A 24,405-nucleotide genomic window follows, 5' to 3' on the forward strand; every position below is an offset into this window, starting at 1 on the left:
AAAAAAAAATTCTGAAAAAATTTTAAAATGTTACATATACGCTTATTATATAAACGTTAATCTGAAGTCAGTTATAGTGAAAAATTCATTGTATCATTGCCGGCGTGATTGGTGATCGTTTCCTTCATTTTTTGCAGAAAGGTTATGCTAATATGAGATATTACCTATATCATACATATATTTACGTATTACCTGTGTACTCACAAATATACGGTTGAAGCAAATATATGTCAGTTTTTTTACTTCGCCTGGAAAAGTTTATATAAATTTAAGAAGAGTAAATAGAACTTATTTTATATCAGACTTCACGCAAAAAAGTCATTTGCACCTGAACACATAGCTGGGTTAAAGCGGAGGGGAATAGAACAGTTCTCTTCTCCTTCTCCGCTTTTTCGCACACGTAATTGTATGGGATGAGTGCACGATGACACATAAAAGGTCACTGGAAGCGCTTGATAGGACATTACGAGATTTACGTAGTAAAAATGAAATGTTTGGTCGTGCCTTAGTGCTGCTGGCAGGTGATTTTAGACAAACACTGCCTGTTATTCTGTAGCAGATGAATTGGCTGCATGTTTGAAATCATCATATTTGTGGAGACATGTTCAAACACTCAAACTAACTACAAATGTACGTGTTCTAATGCAAACTGATCCATCAGCTGCTAAATTTTCACAGCAATTATTGGATATTGGAAATGGCAAAGTTCCTGTCGATAATTTAACTGGCTTAATAACTTTACAACCAAACTTTTGTCAAATAAGTCAAACGAAAGAACAGTTAATTCAAAGTATTTTCCCAAATTTGCCTCAAAATTACAAAAATCATGAACGAGCCATCATGGCTGGCAAAAATATAGATGTGAATGAAATTAATGCGGCTATTTGGCTAACATACCAAGTCCAGAACAAACATATGGATCCGTTGACACTGTTACAAATCAAGATGATATTGTAAATTATCCTACTGAATTTTTGAATTCCCTTGATTTACCTGGATTACCGCCACACATGCTAAACTTGAAAATAGGAGCACCGATTATTATGTTGAGAAACATAAAACAACCACGACTATGTAATGGCACTCGATTAACAGTTAAGAGATTGATGAATAACGTCATTGAAATAACAATTTTGAATGGAAAATACTCTGGTGAAGACGTTTTAATACCGCGAATACCAATGATACCATCGGATATGCCGTTTGAATTCAAACGCCTTCAATTTCCTGTTCGCCTTGCATTCGCGATTACTATTAATAAGTCACAGGGCCAAACTTTATCAATTTGTGGTATTGATTTAGAATACCCATGTTTTTCTCATGGCCAACTTTATGTTTCATGCTCAAGAGTTGGTAAGCCATCGGTATTGTTCATTTATTCAACAACGCATGGAAAAACGAAGAATATTGTATACCAAAGAGCATTACAATAAAAAAAACTAATAAAGTATTGTAAATCACATGAAACGTTTTTTAATTGCTACTACTATTCAAAACTGCTTTCATTACTATTCATGCGCGAGAATTTTTATAAAATACACACAGTATTTTTCGGCTTAATTTAATTATTGTAGTTAATCTAGATTTTTTTAAAGACGACCAGCGGAGCGGGCGGGTTTTCGCTAGTGTCTTCATATTTTTTGAAAATTTGTATAACTTGGTTTGCTTGTCTAGGATAAAATATATTTTACAAACATTGTTTGGTATAAAATGTATGTATTTTGTTTTTGTTTTTTTTTTTTGGTACAAAATGTATTTTGTTTTTTCTTTTCTTCTAAAGTTTTGCGAAAACAAAATTTTTGTCATATTTGAAAAACATACCCTCTCAGATTTAGTTATCATTTTATTTAGTAACAGTTTTAGACTTTACCCAAAAATGTTCAGGGTATTAATCGCTGATTCAATGTACGTATTTGAATATAACTCGATATATTGTCAGAATCCATTACACAGGTTATTAATAGAAAAAAAAGCAAAAACTCTGAGGAGGTTTTCGGAAACGCCAAAAAAAAATTGTTTGACAAAAAATTGAGTTTTCCAGTTTTTATAGGTATATTTTATTCTAAAAAAATTTAAAAATATAACAGTGATAAAACTAAAGCTAAAGTTATTTCACTGTAAAAATTCAATACAAAAATTGGAAACATGGCATATACATACACAATTATAAATTTTTTTCCAATTTTTTTTTTTTCAATTTAATTTTTATTGCTTCCCGATAAGAAAGTCGCATAGATCTATCGAGTAAAATTAAAATAAACCAGAAGTCTAAAGTGTAAAATGTGTAAAATATGTTAATGGCTAAAGGAACTCCCGTAGTAACGGTACAGACGAGTACAGTTTTATGATAAAGAAAACAAAACTGGATTACCCTGGCATTTTGCGGATTTTCATCCCGCCATTTAAATGGTAGTTAAAAAATAATAAATAAATAAACGAATTCAAAATGGTCCGGTACCATTCGCCAATGACGGTTATCGCGTTTCCTTTCTGGTAAATACGCGTCCTTCAGAAGTACATGAACAATATTCACGTGCTCTACTGGGTTTCACGCATTCTACGGGCAACGTACGAGAACGCAAAAAAGTGCCAACGCTAAAACTATGAACTCGCCTATTATTGAATGCCTTGAAATATTAATTCAGCAGAAATCAACTGCTGCAAAATTAAACTCTCTATTGACTCTGACATACATTTACGTGGAAATGCACAGATGTGACTATTTAAGTGTGCCCTAGAGCGTGTGAATGTGTTGCACTAGAATAGGTTAAAGTGGTGATTTTCGAAAATTACTGTATTTAAATGCGATCAATTATTTTTTATTTAAACGATTCAAGTAGACATGCAATGGTTCCCTAAAGTGTTTATAAAAATGTTAACTATCATTTCCTCTATTTATTAGTTTTTGACATGGAGAATACATGGAGAATGAAAAGAAATATTTTATTAAGAACTTTTGTATGGAAATAAATAGATTTTCATTTTGAATACACGCGCACTTGAAACTCAGGTGGTATTATTCTTTCGAATTGTTAAAATCTGAATTAAGTTATGAAATAATCAACCTCCAAAAGCTAAATATATTATATGACTTGAATTCGGACCAGTTAGGGCCATATGTAAATATGATTTTTTTTTAACATATCTCGATCTCAGTGCCACTTGGGAGGTCTAAATTTTATTAAACTTCTTATTATGTTCAACTGTCAGATATACCACCAGTTATCGGAGCGGTGTACACTGTTCTCGATGCCAGTAGAAAATCGGGTGCCTTTCGTTAGCTTCGCTAGGAAGTATGATGTTTTGATCCCAGATATAGATCAATGGTTAAGTCCAGAGAACAATAGGGATATCAGCACACTTTCTACACCGACGGATCCAAAACCAGTGATGGAAGCAGATCTGGATGGTACTTAGACGAAGACACTAAGTACTCCTATGCCACAGGACAGATGGCCACGGTGTTCCTTACGGAAGTCTATGCCATCTTAAATGTGGCGTACTGGCTAATTGAGAAAAAGTGGTGGGGCAACAGTATTGGAATTTGTAGTGACTGTCAAGCTGCACTGAAAGCCCTTGCTAACCCACGCTGCTCTTCGAAGTTAGTCGGTGAATGTGAGACAAAACTGAACAGTGTTGCAAAACACAACAAAGTTAGTCTTATTTGGATGCCTGAACATTGTGGTATTTCAGGGAACGAGTTAGCTGATAAATTGGCAAATGAAGGCTCTGCAAGTATGCCACTAGGCCCTGAACCCTTTCTAGGTGTCAATTCCGCAACAATTCAACTATGGATAGACGACTTCGACCCACAGAGGTCGTTGGTCTGAGTTGAACTGTTGCTGTCGTGGGTTGTGATATACTGAGTATGGACAAAGTTCATACTCTTCCTCTTCCGGATCTCTTAAAATTCATCAATGAATCCAAGAGATATGTGGAAGAGTGACCTCAAACTAATCTGTCAATTTCTCCGTTTTACCATCCACTTTTATCTTTCCTATCTCTATTCTTTCTACAGATATCTATCCGGGTGTAGTGCAATGGTCTACATTGTAGACCACAAATCTAATCTAATCTAATCTAATGTTCAACAAACAAGCATGTGCCTTAAATTTGAGACAAATCGCATGATTAAAAGGTCCCGATGGTCTAGAGTGCGAAAATTTATTTTTTTCCAGGAATTTTTTTTACAATAAAAAAAATGAAAAACGATATTTAAATTTTTTAGACTTTTTATTTAACTTCTTTTACATACAAAAATGAAAAAATTTTTTAATTTTAATAATTTTACAAATGGCGCTGAAGTTGGCCCTTCCGAAATATTGCATGACCGTAGCTATGTTCCGTACTAGAATACAAAAAAACAAAAAAAAAACCTTTGACATAATGGCGCGGTTTTGAATTTGACGCTCTAAAAATCGAGTTCTGTTTTTGAGTTTTTTAATAAAAAAATACGAAATAATTGAAATAATAATATGACTATAGTACGGGCAATAGCCATTATAACAACATATTAAAATTTCAGACGATTTGAATAGTTTTTTTTTTTTGACAACACCAGGCCAAAAAAAGTTGTTTCGAGATAAATGAGTTTCATGCTTGAGCTACAGGAGCACGCAGACCGCTCTCTACCTAGTTAATGGGCCGTATATGCTTTGATATTCGGAATTTCCGCATGAAAATTGCACAGTACATTCTTCAGATACCATACTTTCGAAATATTGAAAAACCAAAAAATCGATTGTTTGAAATTTCTAGATCACCGAGTCATCTTAATACAATTTTTCAAACCATCTTGACGCCAGCGCCTCCTAGAGGGCAATATTGTATATAAATATTTCACAATTATACAGTGAGTCAAAACAGTATTAACACGCTTGAAAAATCAAAGTTCTCAGTGCTAAAACTTTTCTTCTAATGAAAGTATAAAACATAGAAAACGGTATTTTCTAAATATATTTATTTATTACGTATCTGAACAAAAAAAAAATTAATTTCGACTTAGGTTTACAAGCTCAAACTTGAAAGGTAAAATAAGGTACAAATTCACATCAAAGAAGTATTGGCACATTCTTTGTGCTAGCTTATGCTTTTGTCGTCGTAACGGTAAACTTCCGTTATTTTCACTCTTGCATTTTACTTATTCGTACGTTTTAGGATTTGCAAATGGTCGCAATCACTTTTGATCGCGATTTCAACGGACTAAAATTTATGAAAAGAAAGATTTGGGTGTCATCTTTCTACGTTGCCAAACATATAATTTTTATGATTACTACGCCTACGTCTAAGCTTGGCTTCCTAACGAGGAATTCGAATGAATTCTATGACTATTCCACACTTAAGAGTTTCTATTGTTCATTTGTTATTTTGGATTCTATTTAATCTGGTTCCACCTCAGGAGTAGAAAAGAACCACAAACGCTTCACTAGGTATGCCATTCACTCTCTTCGTTGAAATTGTAATATGCCTGATTATGAAATTATATGTCTTCTGTTGGCATTTCCGACAAATTTCATATCAATTGCCACTTCTTCAGCTAATTCCCTTAACTTGTTCTGCTCGGGAACTTAAATTTTCCGACTTTATTTTCATGTACCTTTTCACAAGACCAATTTCATGTTTAATGAACTGCTTAAATGTTATCTAACCAAAGTTGTAAAAATTGAGAAATATTTTCACATTCTCGTGAGGGTTTTATGCCTAACCTAAATATGGTGTAACATTTTTTAAACTATAATTAGTTTATATATATTATGAAAATATTTTACTGTAGGTGTATATTTACATATTTATATTATTAGTTCTTTTTATATTTTTTATTCGGAATAAATTAAATAAATAAAAAAAAGTATATCGAAAATATTAAAAAGTAGAAAATAAAATTCAAATAAAAAAACATATACGACGTTTACATAAATGGGCTTAAAGCAGCAAATAAGTTTTGAAATAATCGGTTTTGGTTTCAAAGTTGTAACAGTAATAATTACAAATACTTTATGAGACTATAAATAAAAAAGCTGAGGTGCATGCAATAGAATTGAAGTGGTATAATTCGATTCAATTTACCATAACTTCATAGACTATTAAAAACCCAAACTATAATTCCCACATTGGAATTTTATAACAACAATTTCATATCATTAATTTCTACTGCGCAACAAAAAATTTAGATCGATTTTAAGAGATCGGGGTTGGATGTACATATATCAATTTTTATATCAATTAAAATCTAGTACGTGAACCCCACTTTTTTCATTTAAATCTCATAAATTGTAGACAATTGAAATTTTAAAAACAATACTTATTATTGTACTACTAGAATTAGTCTAGATTCTGTGAGTCTATTAGTTTTTCTCAGTTTCTATTTTTCAGTCCATTTATTAGAAAGAACGTATATTAAATTGTTTTTTTTTTTTTGCTTTTTTATATTTTTCACTTCAATAAGCAATGTTTTATTTTATCATTCCTAATATAAACCAAATATTCTTCCTCAATTTTGAATTTTTTAAACCCAAGAGTATCACGAAAAAAATATCCTGCGTCTCAACTGAAAAGGTGCTCTGCTTTGAACATTTTCGCGAAAGAAAGCGTCATAAGTTATTATTAATATTTTTTAATATTTAAATTTTTCACACTTTTTCCCCCCACTCTATACTCAAGAGATTAAAGAAATATCATTCATCCTCATCTATCTATATCGAATATCATTTTCTTCTACTAAAAACAAAACCGAAAAGAAGTTAAATGCGACATATCTATAAAATGAGCTTTTTGCCTTTGTCCTTAACCCATTCGATTTCTTCCAATTGATTTCTCATGCGTCTACTTTTTACATTTTTATATTTGCAGGACATTGATTGGGATGGTTTTCGTCGCTTTCTCGATGCCTTTCTCGACTGTGAGACACCAGTCGATTTGGCCAAACATCTATTTGTTTCCTTCCTCAAGCCGAATGTCACACAGTCCCAGCTGCATGGCAAGGCGCTCAATCAAATGGCAGCCATTAGCAGTACGACGGCTTGTGCGGCTGTCACAGCGCACACAAAGGGTAAGCAAGTGATGGTGAAAGAGTGAGCAAGCGAGAGAGAGGTGGAGGAGTGCAGCCGAAAAAAATGGAAAGCACAAGCAATTGCCTCCCCTTTACTGTCCTTTGCAACTGCCGTTGGTGTCGCTTTCAATTTCTTGCATTTCATCCAATTTTGCGCTTAATCGTTTTCGTTTTTGCTTTTATTATTTTTTTTTTTGTTGTTTTGTTGTCTCTTGCGAACTTCCAATCAAGGCTCCATACCTAATATCAATAGCATTGCTGAAATTGCAGCGCCAGCAGCGATTGAACCGCGCAATACTTTCGTTGAGAAGATTCATGGCATCACCGATAAGCTGCATTCGTTGAGTGGTCATTTGACACATGATCCCAGCAAAACGGGTGAGTAGTTAAAATGAAGAAAGAAAATAAAACAGAAATTGTGGTTAGTGAAATTTTTTGAGTATTTTATTTAAAAAGCCTTTGCGCTTTATTCTAACTCAATTGCATTTATTCTCATTCTTTGAGGTATAATAAATTAATTATTTCTCCTTTACGTTGCATTGCAGGCAGCGTTCATCCGATGGTCACTGTTACGCCCAGTCCACTTGCCAGTGGCCCATCAATATTCCAAAGCAGCGCTGCGGCGCGTCGTTCTGTCGACTCGAGTCCATCGCATTCGCAAGCAAATCATTCGCAGATGTCACGCAACTCATCAAAAAAGAGCAACAATTCGGTTAATTGTAAAATCGATAGTGAGTATACGTACTATTCGACCTCATAGATCCCAATAAACATTTAAGGTTGTGTTCAATTTGAGTTCACATCGAAAACAAATATACTTCTATTGATGAGCCTCAAAGGTGCTTCCAATTTGTATGGTAATAATTTCAGGGCAGTTCTCTCAATTCACCACCAACATCTTACTTTATTACAAGGGGAATTTAGAAAGACGCACCTAAATTTTGTTTTAAAATAAAACGTGTAAAAATTTAGCTTCTTTCGAACTTTCAAAATACGACTCTTAACAATTAAAGTTTATGTAAAAAATTACATAATTTAAATGTCCACCATGAGCCTATCTACTGGTAAAATCCGACAAACAGATTATTGATAAATGCCTAATTGCTGAGAACGTAAAGATATCGATGTTGAAGGTTGTTGAGCAACACTTTGCGCTACAGTAGCAACATTTTCAACAGAACGTCCAATTTTTGGTCTACCAGTCCTTTATTCCTCGACGAAACAAGTTTCTTGAAAATTGTTCACCAACTTTTGAATTGTCAACTCATTCGGACAAGTATTTCCACCAAAAATATTACGGATTTTTCGATATTTTTTTTAAAGGTTGACTATATTTTTAATAAGTTTGAATAATTTCAACGCGTTAATCAATCGTGTAAAATTGTATATCAGTCTACTTGAAAAATGTCAAATATGACATAGAAAAAGGTACCGTCTTTTAGTTATTCCCTAATGAGATATAGGCGTCACTTAAAAAATATCCTTAATTTTTGATCTGCGAAAAGCATATTAAACTTTCGGTCCAATAAATTTCGAGGTCAGTTTACGTACCTTTCACAATTTATCTTCTTCTTCTTAATTGGAGCGATAACCGCTTACGCGATTTTGGCCGAGTTTAGCAAAGCGCGCCAGTCGTTTCTTTCTAGTGCTAACCTGCGCCTGTTGGAAACACCAAATGAATCCATGTCCTTCTTCACCTGAGCTTTCCAACGCAGAGGAGACCTTCATCTTCCTCTGCTACCACTAGCTGGTACCGCATCGAATACTTCCAGAGCCGGAGCATTTCTATCCATTCGGACGACATGATCCGGCCAACGTAGACGGTCCGATCTTTATTCGCTCATACGTCCATCGCTTAAGATATTCGCCATCACCAACGTGCAAAGGTCCAAAACTCTTCCACAGAATCTTTGTCTCGAACACTCACACACACACACGCTTCATCGGATATTGTCATCGTCCACGCTTCTGCGCCATACGTTAGGACGGTGATTTATGTTCTGTATTTTTGTTAGGCTGCCACATGTGTGATAAAGTTTTATCCCCATTACCTAATACCTTGTAAAAGTTACGCCGTCTTGAGAAAATTTAAATTTTAAAAATGTATTTAAATTTGCGTTAAAAATGGATTCAAGGTGTAAAAACTGCATACATTTTAGGAAACTGTTTCGGTAATGATACTCTAACGAAAACAGTCGTTTACGATATTGTTCTGTCATGAATGCTTCAGAAGAGATCGTGAATCCATTGAGGATAACGAACATAGTGGCAGGCCGTCCATCGAAAACTGATGCAAACATCATAAAGTGAAAGAAAAGTTAATCAATAATCGCAAATTAACCATCAGTAAGCTGATCGAGGACTTGAGCAATCCAGACATCAAGCGAGTAAGTGGAGAGCTCCGAATGAACTAAGGCCAAAGAAATCACGCCGTTTTCTTATTGTACACTACGAATTTTCGTCAGAAAGTCAGACAGTTAATAAAGACCATTTTTTTTCACGTTCTGAGAAAAAAAAAACACATGGATTTTGCATCATGATAACGCTCCGTCGCACAGAGCCATAATTATTCGTGAATTTTTTAGTAAGAACGAAACGAGTATATGCCCACAGCCATTGAATTCTTCTGATATAACTCGCTGCAATTTTTTCCGTTTGATTGAGTCTAGACACCACTACGGTAACGCCGAAAGGAAGTAATCGAAAAATAGAAGACGTCGCAATTGAAAGGTAATCCCCTTGGAGACGATAATACCACTTTTGAGGAATGAACTTGTATTTTGAAATTTCTAAATAGATTCCGGAAACTTTTTGATCACGGTGGGATTTCTTTAAAAGATTGAGAAATATGTGAGATAAATACTTGTTGGGATGTATTATACATATTATTATAGGACTATGAATAAGTTCGTGCGGTTTTACAACAGATGGCGTAACTTGATTATTATTCCATCGATCCACATTTCCAAACATTCATTGGAGAGCTACTGTCGTAAGGCACAAACGTCAGTATAAGTTTTTTATTTGAAGCGTAAACAACAATATTTTTACCACACTTGAAAATGTCGAATTTCGTGCCAAATAATGTGTTTTTGCGGGGAATTCTTCTTCATTATTTTAATATGAAGAAAAAAGCAGCCGAAAGTCATCGTATCTTGGTGGAAGTTTATGGTGAGCATGCTCTATCTGAGCGAACGTGCCAGAAGTGGTTTGCACGCTTTAAAAGTGGTGATTTTGGCTTGGAAGACGAAGAACGCGAGGGTGCGCCGCCAAAGTTCATGGATACCGAATTGGAGGAATTGCTCGATCAAGATCCGGCTCAAACGCAAGAAGAGGTTGCAAAAACTTTGGGAGTTGATCAATCAACCATTTCCAAACGTTTAAAAGCCATGGGAATGATCCGAAAGGTAGGCCATTGGGTGCCGTATGAATTGAAGCCAAGAGACGTTGAACGCCGTTTTATGGCATGCGAACAACTGCTTCAACGGCACAAAAGAAAGGGTTTTTTGCATCGAATTGTGACTGGCGATGAAAAGTGGGTCCATTACGACAATCCAAAACGTCGGGCAACGTATGGATACCCTGGCCATGCTTCAACATCGACGTCGGCGCAGAATATTCATGGCCTGAAGGTTATGCTGTGTATCTGGTGGGACCAGCTGGGTGTTGTGTATTATGAGCTACTGAAACCGAATGAAACGATTACGGGGGATGTCTACCGACGACAATTGATGCGTTTGAGCCGAGCACTGCGAGAAAAACGGCCGCAATACGCCGATAGACACGACAAAGTTATTTTGCAACATGACAATGCTCGGCCACATGTTGCACAAGTGGTCAAAACATACTTAGAAACGCTCAAATGGGATGTCCTACCCCACCCGCCGTATAGTCCAGACCTTGCGCCATCCGATTACTATCTCTTCCGATCGATGCAACATGGCCTGGCTGACCAGCACTTCCGTAATTACGATGAAGTCAAAAAATGGATCGATTCGTGGATTGCGGCAAAACCGACCGAATTTTTCACAAAGGGAATCCGTGAATTGCCAGAAAGATGGGAAAAAGTAGTAGTAAGCGATGGACAATATTTTGAATATTAAATTTGTAACCATTTTACGTCAATAAAGTTTCAAATTTCGAAAAAAAACCGCACGAACTTATTCATAGTCCATTACTTATAGAGGGTTTTCCAATACGGGTATTATTTAGATTAAGTTAGAAATGAATAACGATTTTTTATGGTCGGAATTGGATGGTATTGATTTGGACACCATTTATTTTCAACAAGACTTTTTTTTTAGGCCACGTGAAAGAGAAGGTCTACGCCAGCAGCCCAGGGTCGATTCAAGACCTCAAAGACGGAATTCGTAAGGCTATCGAGGACATAGGGCAGCCGCTTTGCAATTCGGTTATGGAAAATTTCATGAAAGGGATATTGTCCTGTAAGCATGGTCGTGGTGGGCATTTGCCTGATGTTATTTTCCACTATTAACGCCATACCTTTCTCTTTACAATGAAATAAACATCCGATCATTTATATTAAAAAATGGTATTTTTCTTTGAATATCAAAATGACATCTCTTATTGGAAAGCCCTTTATAAGCGTAGTCAGTCGTAAGTTTTAATTGCTGGTGCGCGTGAGAATGGAAGTGTAGTGAATGAGCTTTAAGTAATTTATCGACGTAGTGTTATTACTGATTTCTTTATTTATACTATATATTACTCAGGGAAAAAGCGGAAGTATACAAAGAGATCTATTAATTCGGCCGTTTAAACTTTGACACTTTCTTGGTTTTTTTGTATAGTATCAACTATATTTCTATAAACAAATAAGCGAAAAATACATGGTTAATCAAAACTTTGTAATGTATGGCGCTGCTATTATTTTGACCACCTTTGTATAAAACTGAAAAAAGGTAAATATCAAATAAGATAAAGCTAAAATCAGATTCCATATGGTAACTGACAATCGATAAAAGAGAGATGAATAAAAGCTTTTGTTAGTAAGCTGGCAGTTAAAATCGATTATAGATGACATAATATTTTGTGCAAAGCCAATATGAACGGTGTGAAATCTGTCAAGTCATCGCTTATATGTGCGGTAAGTTACCGGATCCCAGTGAACATTATATAAGAACATAGAAAAAAACAAATAAATTGGAAGGCAAGTTCAAAGCTTCACAGTTGACAATTGACAAGTAGTAGCTGAATGATGTTTGACAAATTCGAAATACGCTATTATTGATGATAGGTAAATGGAATAAAAATGACAACACTTGTTTACCCAAGGACTGTTAACACATTTAACCCAGACAAGAACCAGGGAGCTGATAGATTACGCCCGGTCGTGTTACAGCAAGGCGCGATTTAAATATCCAATAGTGTGCAGAAGAGCAAAAGTAGTTTTCATCCCAAAAATAAGAAAATAGGACCGCTCACAGGCCAAGTCCTTCACACCGATTAGTCTCACCTTCTTTGTATTGAAAGCACTGAAGCAATGAATGAATTGATAATGAAATCAGATCCTACGCTCTCTAAACAACACCTCCCCATACAAACCAACAGGCATCCCAGGCAGGGAAGTCTACCGAAACTGCTCTATGTCAGCTACTCTGTACTGACTGTGAGAAATCAATGCCTTCCTTAATATCGAGAAAGCTTTGCACAAGGCTTCTACTTCGGGAATATGTCGCGCACTGGAGAAGAAGAACGTGCAGAGGCCTACCTGCAAATGGATAGTATCCCTGCTACAGACAAGGATGGCTGAAATTCCAACAGCGAACAGAACTATACAACAACTACAAACAAGTAAAGGCTATATGCCGGGGCTGTTATCACCTCTCTTGTGGAGCCTAGTAATTGATGACTTCCTTCATTTGCCGACAAACAGTAGCAAAGTTGCCAAGGGCATGCCGGAAATGTTGTAATTATAGCAAATGGCAAGTTCGAGAACACCCTTTGCGGTATACTGCAAAGAGGTGGTGTGCTGGGGTAGGTCTGGATATACATAAACCCGTTCAAAACAGCCACTATTCCCTTCACCGGAGAAAAGTCTTGTGCCAGGAATAAATAAAATTAACATAGACGGGATAGTTATTGAAAGTTAATTATCTTGGTCCTATCCTAAATGCCAAGCTTAACTGGAAAAGGCATACTGGCACAATCTTGTCCAACGCAACGAAGCCTCTCAGAGTCTGCAAAGGTTTAGCAACAAAATCCTGAGGATGTAGCCCAAGAACCTTAAGATGGATGTACATCATGATAATTATCGCGTGGGTCGCTTTATCAACTCTAACAAAGATTCACCGTTAAGCATGTCTGTACATTACGAGTACGGTGCAAGCCTGCCCTATAGCTTCGGTGGAGGTGATGTTTGAGCTGATGCCGCTTCACATAATTATTCATCAATCACCCAGCAAGTACCCAAGCGCTACTAAGGAAAGTTTTGGTAAAGGAAAAGTGATGTCATTCAGGAACTTGAATCGATGAGCCTGCGAGTCCTTCTTGCCAGCTACCCAGATATGATATCAATAAAGTTATTAAATTTGAGAAGAAGCTCAGAATTGAACTAGACTATAAAGTAAACTAGAGTACACCTGAACTTGAAAGAAAACTCTAAGAGTGTACCCTGCACTGGTATACAGTTGGCTCGAAGACACCAGAAGGCAAAGGCGCTGGAATATATGGCCCTAAAACAAACTACACATTCAGGAGGCAATCAAAGCAAATTGAACTTGCTTGGAACGCACAATCGCATCCGACTTATATGGGTCCTAGAACACAGGGATATAACTGGGAACGAATTTGAGGATGTATTGGCTAGACAGGCTATGGCTTCGTTATCATTTATGAATAACTAAAAAATACTTTTTTTAAATATAAAAACTATTTTTTTTTTTTCTACAAAAAATTTGTTTAAGAAATTTTAACTTAAATATATAATACTTAATATTTATAATTTTTAAGTTGAAATATTACCTGGACAACGAGCGTAAACTCTAAATTTTTTGATCGATACTTTACGAGATATCGATCACTATGTCCATCTGCTGAGAAAATAATGAATTTATGTTCCCCCAAACTATATTTTACATATTTCCTTTTGGTATTTAATTTTTTGTTGTTGTTATTTTATTAATAATTTATTCTATTTAACATCCAATCCTTTTTTTAATTTTTCCAATTAGTTCTCACCCCATAAAGAGGGGCGCAAAATATAAAACAGCTAACAGTTGATTTCTTTTCTTCTCTACCTCCCTATTACTGACATTGTCATATTTGTCAGACTTCATTTCAAAATCAACAATTTGTATTTCACACATTAATTGATTCCACACAATTTTTTTTATTTTATATTATGAAATATTCTTGAGACACTCCGCTTTCAAATGAAATCGAATAAACCAGCGTTTAGTAAATTTAATTTCGGCAGCTGCTTTAAAACGCCGTTTACAAGAATACACAATGAATCAAATGCGTCAGCAACAACAACGACAATAACATCAACAGCAACTTCAGTAAGGCAGCAACCACGTAATTGTGAGCACGCGCCTCTTGGCAAATTATGTGAACCGGTCAAACTGAATGTTTATGACATAGTAAAACTGAATGAATATTCTGCGTATATCGGACTAGGCGTCTTTCACTCCGGAATCGAGGTATATGGCACAGAATTTGCTTATGGTGGACATCAGTTTCCCTTTACGGGTATCTTTGAAATGTTGCCACGCGATCAAGCGGATTTAGGTACGAATTTTCAATTTCGTCAAACCGTTAACTTGGGTTGCACACAATTCACATGTCAGCAGGTGTATCAGATTGTCGAAGAGTTGGGGGAGAAGTTCACTGGCAGTTCATATCACTTGATCAATTGCAATTGTAATCATTTCTGTGACTATTTGGCGGAATTTCTCTGCGGCAAGGGCATACCAGGCTGGGTAAATCGCTTGGCAACCATCAGCGCGTACGTGCCTTTCTTGCAACGCATTCTACCACGAGATTGGCTGACGCCAAGATCGACGCTGCGCGAAAGTGTAACCGTAATGGAAAATAGTAATTCAACCTCATTTACTAATGTACTTAATAAACAAATATAAAATTAATAATAGAAGAACGCTTTTATGAAAATATCCAAATGTGATTAATGTTTTCTAAGACTCTGAAACCTTGAAGGTAAATATCTGTAGAAGTGGTGTTCAAATAGCAAGAAGAAAATATGCGATCAAGGCTGCTTGGATCATAATCGGCTAAGTTTTTTGCAAGGCGAATCTTTTAAAGATGGTATCGGTAAATCTGCTGATTTGTTTTTTTTTTTCATTCGCTTGTCAATGTGGGTGTTAGCACAGAATGAAACAAGGCCAATTCATTCTTTGTTTTTTACTTTGCCAAGACACTCAAATGTACAAAACATTGTTGTCGGTCTAGTGAACTTTAATGAATGCGCTTAGGCTTTTTAAAAGACAGCAGCCGTGGGCGAACAATTTAAGAAATAACCATTAGTCTATGAGATTGTCATTCATTTATAAATATGCGAGGCGTAGGCCAATATGATGCTTTCCTATTAATTTGATGAAATAAGATATGCATATACATTTGAGTATATTTAAATATTTTTCTTAGAGAATTAGAGCGGCTTACAGTAATGAATAAGGCACGTTAGGCTAAGCTCCTTGCGATGGGCATCCATATGGGTCATCCTACCGAGACACATAGACTATATCCAAATCAAGGCTGGAAATTCGCATATATAAGGAGATGCAATCTCGTCATCTCATATGCATATTTTTCAAAAGACGAGGCTTTTACTCCAATTCTGTAGAGTTATTCGTTCAAAGGAATAAATTCCGTGATAAACCCTACAATAATTGTACAAACAAAGCATGCCAATATCAGTAAAAGTTCAGCTCTGCCGTTATGTAGGACATAGATCCATATACAACTTTTTGTAAACACAATTCCTAGAATCACGCTTCGCCCACGGCGTTTCAACTACGTACCTGAAGAGATTTGTTGTCTCATGTACAATATTTGCAAGTTCTTGTGTAAGCAGCTGCTGGCTGTTTCCATAAAATACTAATGTATATATACTAAGATAGTTGCACACTTTTTGGTGCTTTGTCCAATATCTTGCACATCAGCAAATAGCAAATATTTACTCGCAGTATACAAAGTGCCCAAAATAACAGCATAGTGGCGTTGTGCAACATTTTAACTATTTATTTTCTTTGTTTTTCTTTTTTTAAATAACATTTATTATACCACAAAAAAAACCATATAAATCAAACTTTCAGATTTTAAATAAATTCAAAAAAATGTTCTTCATTGTTTTCAGTTAACATTTTTAGAAAAATTCTAGGTAAGCATTTTTATAGCCTATTCTAGTTAAATCTAATATTGTGCAAATTTAAAGTTGCTCCAAACTCGCTTTGCTTTTTGCACATTTTTTTTCATCATCATCATAAATAGCACTACAGTCTTGTGCAGACCACAACTACGGTTCTCCGTTCCGATCGATCCTCCGCCTGCTTGCAATCCCGAAGTTGGCTGGGACCTCATCAATCTAGCGTTGGTTTGGTCTCCCTCAACCTCTCCGTCCAACCACTTGCCTATGGAACGCTGAACTGCCAGCTCTCCATTTAGGTATTCTGTAAATGTGCCCCAGTCATCTGATTCGTTGACTTTTTATAAACCGTATTGCGTTTCCATTTTGAATCAATGCACCTAGTTCTCATTTTTTTATTGGCTAATTTTCCAATATCCAAAAAAATTTCGATTTTCGTTATATGGAACCACCTGCGGTTCATAGAGTGGGATGATGTGCAGCGTTGCTGATTTCTAGTCTGCTTATTTATATTTTAAAGCACAGCTCTCGAACTCTAAGTTTTTTATTGTACCTAATAAGAAAAACTATTTTCTGAATTATTTGCGTTTGTATGATTTATTTTTCGAACATCGTTAATTCTATAAAATTTGGAATTACTTACTTCACATGTGTCGACAGCAAATCATTTGGGCAATAATTCTTTATTGCTTTTTTAAATATAGTTTTTTTTTTTAATTTCTGAACCAAGGCGAATTTATACAAGGTGATATCGTTTCTAAAAATGCAACGATTTAGTGGGCTTTTTTCGAATTTCAGCTAAAGGAGAAAAACAATCAGACACCAATCAGCTGATGAAACAACACCACCTTGTATAGATTCGTTTTTATCCGAACAGTGAGTAAGTAAAATATTCGATAAAATATGATGTTGGTTTTTTATAATTTTCATTATTTAATTCATTCTTTTATTTGTCTAATTTTTATTCTTACTCATACACCCGATTATCCTAAATAAATAAATATCTTTTGGTTGTAGTATGAACTATGAATATTTAATAAATCAAAAATAAAAATATTAAAAATAAATAAATGCTCAACGCTGTCAAAAAATTACTTTCCCACCTTTTTTTTTAGAAAAGGTCATTTTCCTTTAAGAATCTCTTTTTTAATATTTGTAGCCATTTATGCAAATATTATTGCTTGTATAACTTGACTTTTTGCAGCGTTGGATATCAAAAAGTCAAAAACATACTTTCGGAAAAACTGAAAAATTATAAAAAATTTACGCTTTGAAAAATTAATGATACAGAAATTCTTTATATTTCATCTTATTTATAATGCAGGTTAAAAAAAAAACATATTTTGACTTTTTAAGTATATAAAGTTAACGACCTTACAATAAGTGGTACCCTAATGTACCCGTAGAATATATAATTTCAACTTCACCTGCATGTAAAGGCACGCATTTCAAATGATTGCATTACTTCATGAAATAGTTACACTGCAGCTTTGAAATCCATAAACAATGTACTATACTAGCATGAAAGTATGTAAGCAGAGTAAGAATGTTCGCATGGGCGGAAACGCTCTGAAATTTAGTATAAATATTTTAATTGTTTTATTAACTTGTCAACAATTTTGAACCAAACTTTTTCTTCTAGGGTCCATTTGCCCATCTAATCACTAAAGTACGCTTTACTACCCGAGCCGACAAATTATTCCTATCTTTAAAGAAGCCTTTAATTTTTTATCGTTTTCTCAACTGCCTTTCAAAGCAAATGCTGGGTATTCTTCATTTAAAATAAGTCACATCAACTAACTCTTAAATGTATCGATGTGAGGTTATTACAACCATTCGAGAGGACGAAAATGTGTTTATCAGCAGATTTCTTGTTAGTGATTAGTAAAGAAAATTACTCTAAATTTGTAAATATAAAGCACTGAGAATATTTATATACATACTCAGCAAACATTTTACACTGTGGAAGAATTTTTAATAATTATTTGTAATTGGTAAATCACTTGGCTTGTGTAAATGGCAGGCTTGTGAAATACTGCTAGTTTAAGAAAAATCTATAACAAAAGACAAAATTTTTTTTTATAATTGAATCACTTAGCTTCTAGCCTAATGAAGTAAGATTCAAATGCAGGAAATATACAAATATTTATGCGAATAAATTATCGATGAAATGGCATGATACATCACTTGACATTTTAGAGGTGGCTACTCATCACTGAAAGGCTCTAAAAGTTTACCGAAACTGTACAAACTTCTGGCCATGCCAAAGCTAACTGGGCATAGAACAAGTTTTTTTGTTGTTTACGTAGTCACATTAGGGCACAGGAATGATACACTTATTGAAAGATGGCTACAAAATATTTGGTGAATTCGGCAAAATTCAAGATAGTTGATCGCTAAACAAACTAAGGTCTACCAAAAGTCCTTGACGCCTTGCCGGCCAAAACTAAAAACAAAAAAATAGAAAAAAAATTAAAAAAAAGAAATATATGTTCTATGGCTTTAAAGCAAAAATCATCCAAAATTATGATAGAAGTACCAGGGAGTTATCAAGGGGCCAATATAAATATTTGATTCAGCTGCTTAACATACGCTGAATATATGCGAATTCCAACAAATGTCACCAAGTTTTGATTGAGTCAAATTTAATTTAAGTAAATAATTTGAGTAAAGTTTTCATCATCTCAAGAACTACTCTCCATGTAATATTAAACAACACGGACTAGATATAAGGGAGTATGATAATGCTCTGCGCGCGTTATATTTGCTTTAAGGGGTTATATATATACACGTGTAAGGCTGAAAAATCACGTTTTTTTGACATTTTTTACAAAGAACAATTTTATTAAACAAATACAATTTTTAATTATTCAAATTATGTCTACTTTAAAGTTAATTATAGCACGTAAAGTTAGTGAAAATATTGAAGGGCACGGCTCCTGCAGACGCTCCCAAGCGTCCCAAGCGATGGACAAAATACCTCCGGTTTGCATTATCTGAAATCAGATAACCAATTAGATAATTTTTGTGGGTAGATAAAGCTAGGTATTAATTGAAGGAATAGTCAAAATTTTAATTTTTGATAAAATGGCGGCTATAGGAAAAAAAATCGAATTTTCTACAAAAAATTGCCTAAAAAAAAATCATCAGAATTTTTATTACTTCAATTAATACCGGGAGAATATATCAGAGAAGGTTGTGTTAAAATTTCAAGACGATCGGTGCAGCCGTTTTTGAGAAATCGTGTCCACCAACTTCGAAAACACGGTTTTGAGAAAAACGCGTTTAAAGTTTGAAAAGCACTTTAAATAGGGTAAAAATTCTCTGAAACGCCTTTTCAAATTTGCATGTAACTTCGAAAATATTCACGAAAACGATATTAAATTTTCTGCGTGCTTTCTTAAATATGTCTACATTAAGACAATAAAATAAAAAAAAATCAATTTTTTGAAAATTCTAACTGTATATAACCCCTTAAGAAATTCTCCTTCAGCATATCAGCGAAATAAGTCCCAAAGTAGTTTTTGTAAAATAATTTCATAAAAATGCGAATATAATTCTCCTTTAAATGAAAATCGTTTGCTCTAGCTAGAAGCCCTTGCAGTCAGTGCTGAGTGTTTATTTGGCGTCACAAATCTTTCGGAAACTTAAATTTTTATTTGCGCTTCAATTTGTTGACACAAAATGCCATGCGGATCATAGACGAACAATAGAAGGCACATAAACTCATCATATAGATATGTACATATGTGTTTGTGCACACACAATTTCGTCAGAGAGAGTAAAACAACACTGCTTTATACATACCATGCGTAGTTATCACATTACAAATAATCTAAGTATCTTTAAAGTTGTCAATGTGCTCACATTCTTGTTAGGTTGTCACTCGCTCATATGTAGTAGATATATGATTGTGTTCCAGGAATGCACAAAGACGACTGAAAAGTTGGAGATTGGCCAAAAATATCTGCAAAATTGAATTTCATTATAAACATCCCAACGGGAAGTATAGTGCCTGCACACATAAATACTACTTTTTTTTATATAAGTAAATAGTTACTAGTAGATATGTATCTCGAGCGTGCCGTGCATGTGAGATTATATGAAATTGCTGTGTTACATATATAAGAGTTGCACACACATTCATTCATACAACGCTGTAAAGACATCATGGCCACGTGTCATTTATCAAATTACTCCTGTTTGTCATACGCCAGTTCCAAAGCAATATTCATTTCCGCCCGAGCGAACTGACTAGGCGTATGAGCAACGCACGCCTATCCTCCTACTCAAAGAACGCTCACTGTTTGAAATATTGTCTATGAATTATGTTGAATAATAACAAGCATATTTTTGCTTTTTTCTTTATTTTTTATTTTTTTTTTTTGGAATTTTTAGTAGAAAATGCGTGAGTGGGAATGCAGTTGGAGTGTTTCGCCAGCAGCTTGTGAGTTGTTTCCTCTGCATTTTTCATGATTTTCTATCCATCTATTTTGCTGCTTCATCAGTGAAATTATCAGGTTTACGTGTATGTGTGATTTTGGTTTTCTGTTTGGTCTAAACTTTTTGCTAAAGGTAAAAATACACATGTGTTGGATTTACTGTGAAAAATATTCGAATGAATTATGAAGTAGTAAAATGAAACATAAAAATTCTCGATCAAAAAAGTCGTTATTGCTGAGCCGAGATGACAACAATCATAAATTTTGAATTTTTGAAAAGGAGCCAAAGCATGCAATCAGCAATAATCATATATTTACATACACTTAAATTCTAAAGCTAATTCAAGACTCGTGAAAAAAAATATCAAACAAAAAAAAAATTGTTTTAATTCGTACATCATTTAAAAATTCTGAAAATATGAATTCAGTATTCGAAAGTATAAGCTCCACTTCTTTCTTGCCAATATACTAGTTTTTTTATAAAAACAAACAAAAAAACTATTTGGAAGCATACAGCCATCGTCGGAATAAGGTTTACTCCATATATGGGCAAGTTTTGACTATTTATTTATTTATTTATTTTTTTTTAATTTTAATTCATTTGAAACAAAAATACAGTATATATATACACATGGTAGAAAAAGTCTGCGTTCACCCACTGTTATAAAGTATTAAAATAATTTAACGTGTTTATCTTAAAACTCTCAGTTATTTCTTTTCACTTATTTCAAAGAAAATTATTCATAGAGGTTATGAACAAAATTTTTTGGAGTTTGAGCTGCGTCGTGTTCAGATAACGGGATTGTAGTACAGTTACTTAAATAGGCTAAGCAGAAAAAGTGTGCGTTCATTTCGAATAGTGACGATTATTTGCATGGCAATTACATTAAATTAAATTTTAAATCATTCATGTAGTTGACGCGGTTAAGAACAAATCTAAAGAGGGAAAAATTGATATTAGAAATACATTTTTTGTTACTATGGACCAAAGGCGAAAAGAAATAGATATTGGTGAAAGGAAAATCATTGTAAGCTTGTGGCAAAATAGTATGAGCTATCGGGAAATCGCGAAAATTGCTGCGAGGCAATACTCCTCGGTCCAAAGAGTGATAAACAACTTCAAGCAAACGAATTGTTTGGAGTCTAAGCCTCGTTCTGGGCGTCCAAAAAAACTGACGGAAAGAGAAGAACGCAACATAACTATTCTTGTGAATTCTAATCCACGACTAACAGCAAGCCGAATTTCAAAAGACATAGAAGTAAAATACCAAAAGAAAGTACATCCAGATACAGTAAGAAAAATTCGAAAAAGAATCGGATTTCACGGCAGAGTGGCCCGAAAAAACCCTTCATATCGCGAGTAAATCGACTTAAGCGGATGGCTTTCGCCAAGGAATACGTAAACAAGCCACCTGAGTTTTGGAATAGTGTGATTTTTTCAGATGAGGGCAAGTTTTGCATTTTCGGGATAAAAAGTCGTAAAATTATTTGGAGGAAAAACGGAACGGCACTTGGAAAGCAAAATCTGGTACCTACGGTAAAGCATAGGGGAGGAGGTGCCATGATATGGGGGTGTATGGCTAGTTCGGGCGTTGGAAATATGCAGTTTTTTGAGTCGATAATGAACAGACATGATTATCTCGATATTTTAATAACGAATTTGTGAGAAAGTGCAATCAAACTGGGACTCGGTGAAAGATTTGTTTTCCAACAGGACAACGACCCGAAACACACAGCAGAGATTGTTAGGTTGTGGTTGTTGTATAATGTTCCAAAACAACTTCGCACACCCCCACAATCACCTGACCTTAACCCCATTGAGCACTTATGGGACGTTCTAGAAAAAAAAAATACGAGAGCGTACAATAACTAGCAAGGAAATGCTTAAGAACGCGCTTAAAGAGGAATGGGTACCCATAAGTCCAGAAATAACAGCCAACCTAGTTGGATCAATGAAAAGACGCCTCCTAGAAGTCATAAAAAGCCGGGGATATCCAACTAGCTATTAATTTTAAAACATTTCTATGATCTTAAGCCTTTTATTTTATTATTATTGAAGTGAACGCAAACTTTTTCCGTTTAGTTTGAATGGCCTTTTTAATTTTATGTGATCTCATTTTAAATTTGATTTTGTTATTGGTAGCGAAATATGTGTGATAGTTACGTTTAAGTGAACTTAATAAAACTCATTAAAAAAAATTTCTGAAATATTTATTGTTTTGAACTTTTTCTAATGCAAAGAATATTTGCATAGGTGAACGCAGACCTTTTCTACTATGTGTATATATATATATATATGTATATGTAATTGGCCCTATATATAAACACCCTTTTTAGGTGTTTGGCCAAGCTCCTCCTGTTTGTGATGTACGCCTTGGTGTTGTTCCACAAATGGAGGGACCTACAGTTTCAAGCCGACTCCGAACGGCAGATATTTTTATGAGGAGCTTTTTCATAGCAGAAATACACTCGGAGGTTTGCCATTGCCTGCCGAGGGGCGACCGCTATTAGAAAAATGTTTTTCTTAATTTTGGTGTTTCACCGAGAACGTAGGCTCTCTGTGAATTCCGAATGGTAATCACGCACCAACCCATTCGGCTACGGCGGCCACTACAAAAATCATATAATGCAAAGTTTCAACCTTTGCATAAAATTTGTAAAAGTCAGTAAATTTTAAACGAAATTTTAAACTTTTGAAAATTTTGTCTGCTGTTAGTGTTAGATGTTTTCTTCCACATAAAAAATGTGAGGTAGACATTAAATGGAGGAAATGCACAAGACCGCAAATGAAAAAATTCTCAAAAATCAAAAAAAAAAAACAAATTTGTGTTTTAATGATGTACAAAACTGTATACTGAAAGATGAAAAATTCCCGAATTTTTATAAATTTTCTACAAAATTTCAAATTCGTCATTATATGGTTGGTTTTTGTAGTTGTATACTAGTTGCTTAAAAGAAATTAAAATTAAAAAATGAATAAATTAAATAATAAATTAATAACCTATACACTGATCTCCAAAATCATAAACTGTAATATTTCTGAAAAATTGTTAGTTTGCGGCTGTTAGGAGTCATGGGTCGATGCGAATAAAACGCCAACTTGGCAACAGTTCATTCGCGCCATAGATCTCAAATTATTGAAAAAATTATTCCTAGATTGGTTCTTCAGGATATGTCGAACTTTTCAGGCACTTCCGATATAGCCATATGTATATACGCAATTATTTCTATGGCTATTCTCATGAGGATACTTTTGGTGGGAAATATAAAATCATTTCCCAATACTTTTACTTTTTATGTATATTAATATTAGAAAAGACGGCATTTAATTTTTGATAATTTTTAATTCACCTAAAAAGCAAATTATGGAGTAAATATTCTAGTAAAGACGTACGAACTTAGCAGTTGAGAACTGTAATTATATGTAATTGTAAATAATAGGCCCAAAGTGACTAATATTAATAAGCGATGTATAATATAATTGCTGATGATTGATGGGGAAGTGGTAACTCGAGGCAATCGACAAGAAGTAGAGCGACGCCTGCTAAGTATATATTTGCATATAGCGAAGG

The 24,405-nt window shown here is 34.6% G+C and overlaps 2 protein-coding genes across 4 annotated transcripts in view; both read left to right on the forward strand.

The window, feature by feature from the left end:
* The window catches only part of LOC128866025 (diacylglycerol kinase 1), a 286,822-nt gene that overhangs the window by 147,842 nt on the left and 114,575 nt on the right, over positions 1–24,405 (forward strand). For 2 of the 3 annotated variants that reach the window (XM_054106489.1, XM_054106488.1), the window contains 3 exons: positions 6,850–7,048; positions 7,280–7,426; positions 7,594–7,779. In XM_054106489.1, coding sequence (XP_053962464.1) covers positions 6,850–7,048; positions 7,280–7,426; positions 7,594–7,779 — 532 coding nt within the window. The remainder of the gene's footprint in view (positions 1–6,849; positions 7,049–7,279; positions 7,427–7,593; positions 7,780–24,405) is intronic. The other variant, XM_054106490.1, reaches the window with a different exon arrangement.
* On the forward strand, positions 14,333–15,177 carry LOC128866026 (deubiquitinase DESI2-like). Its single transcript, XM_054106491.1, has one exon. The coding sequence runs from the start codon at positions 14,440–14,442 to the stop codon at positions 15,145–15,147; it is 708 nt and encodes a 235-aa protein (XP_053962466.1). The 5' UTR covers positions 14,333–14,439; the 3' UTR covers positions 15,148–15,177.

This window comes from Anastrepha ludens, chromosome 6 (genome assembly GCF_028408465.1).
Source record: "Anastrepha ludens isolate Willacy chromosome 6, idAnaLude1.1, whole genome shotgun sequence".
Taxonomy (NCBI): domain Eukaryota; kingdom Metazoa; phylum Arthropoda; class Insecta; order Diptera; family Tephritidae; genus Anastrepha; species Anastrepha ludens.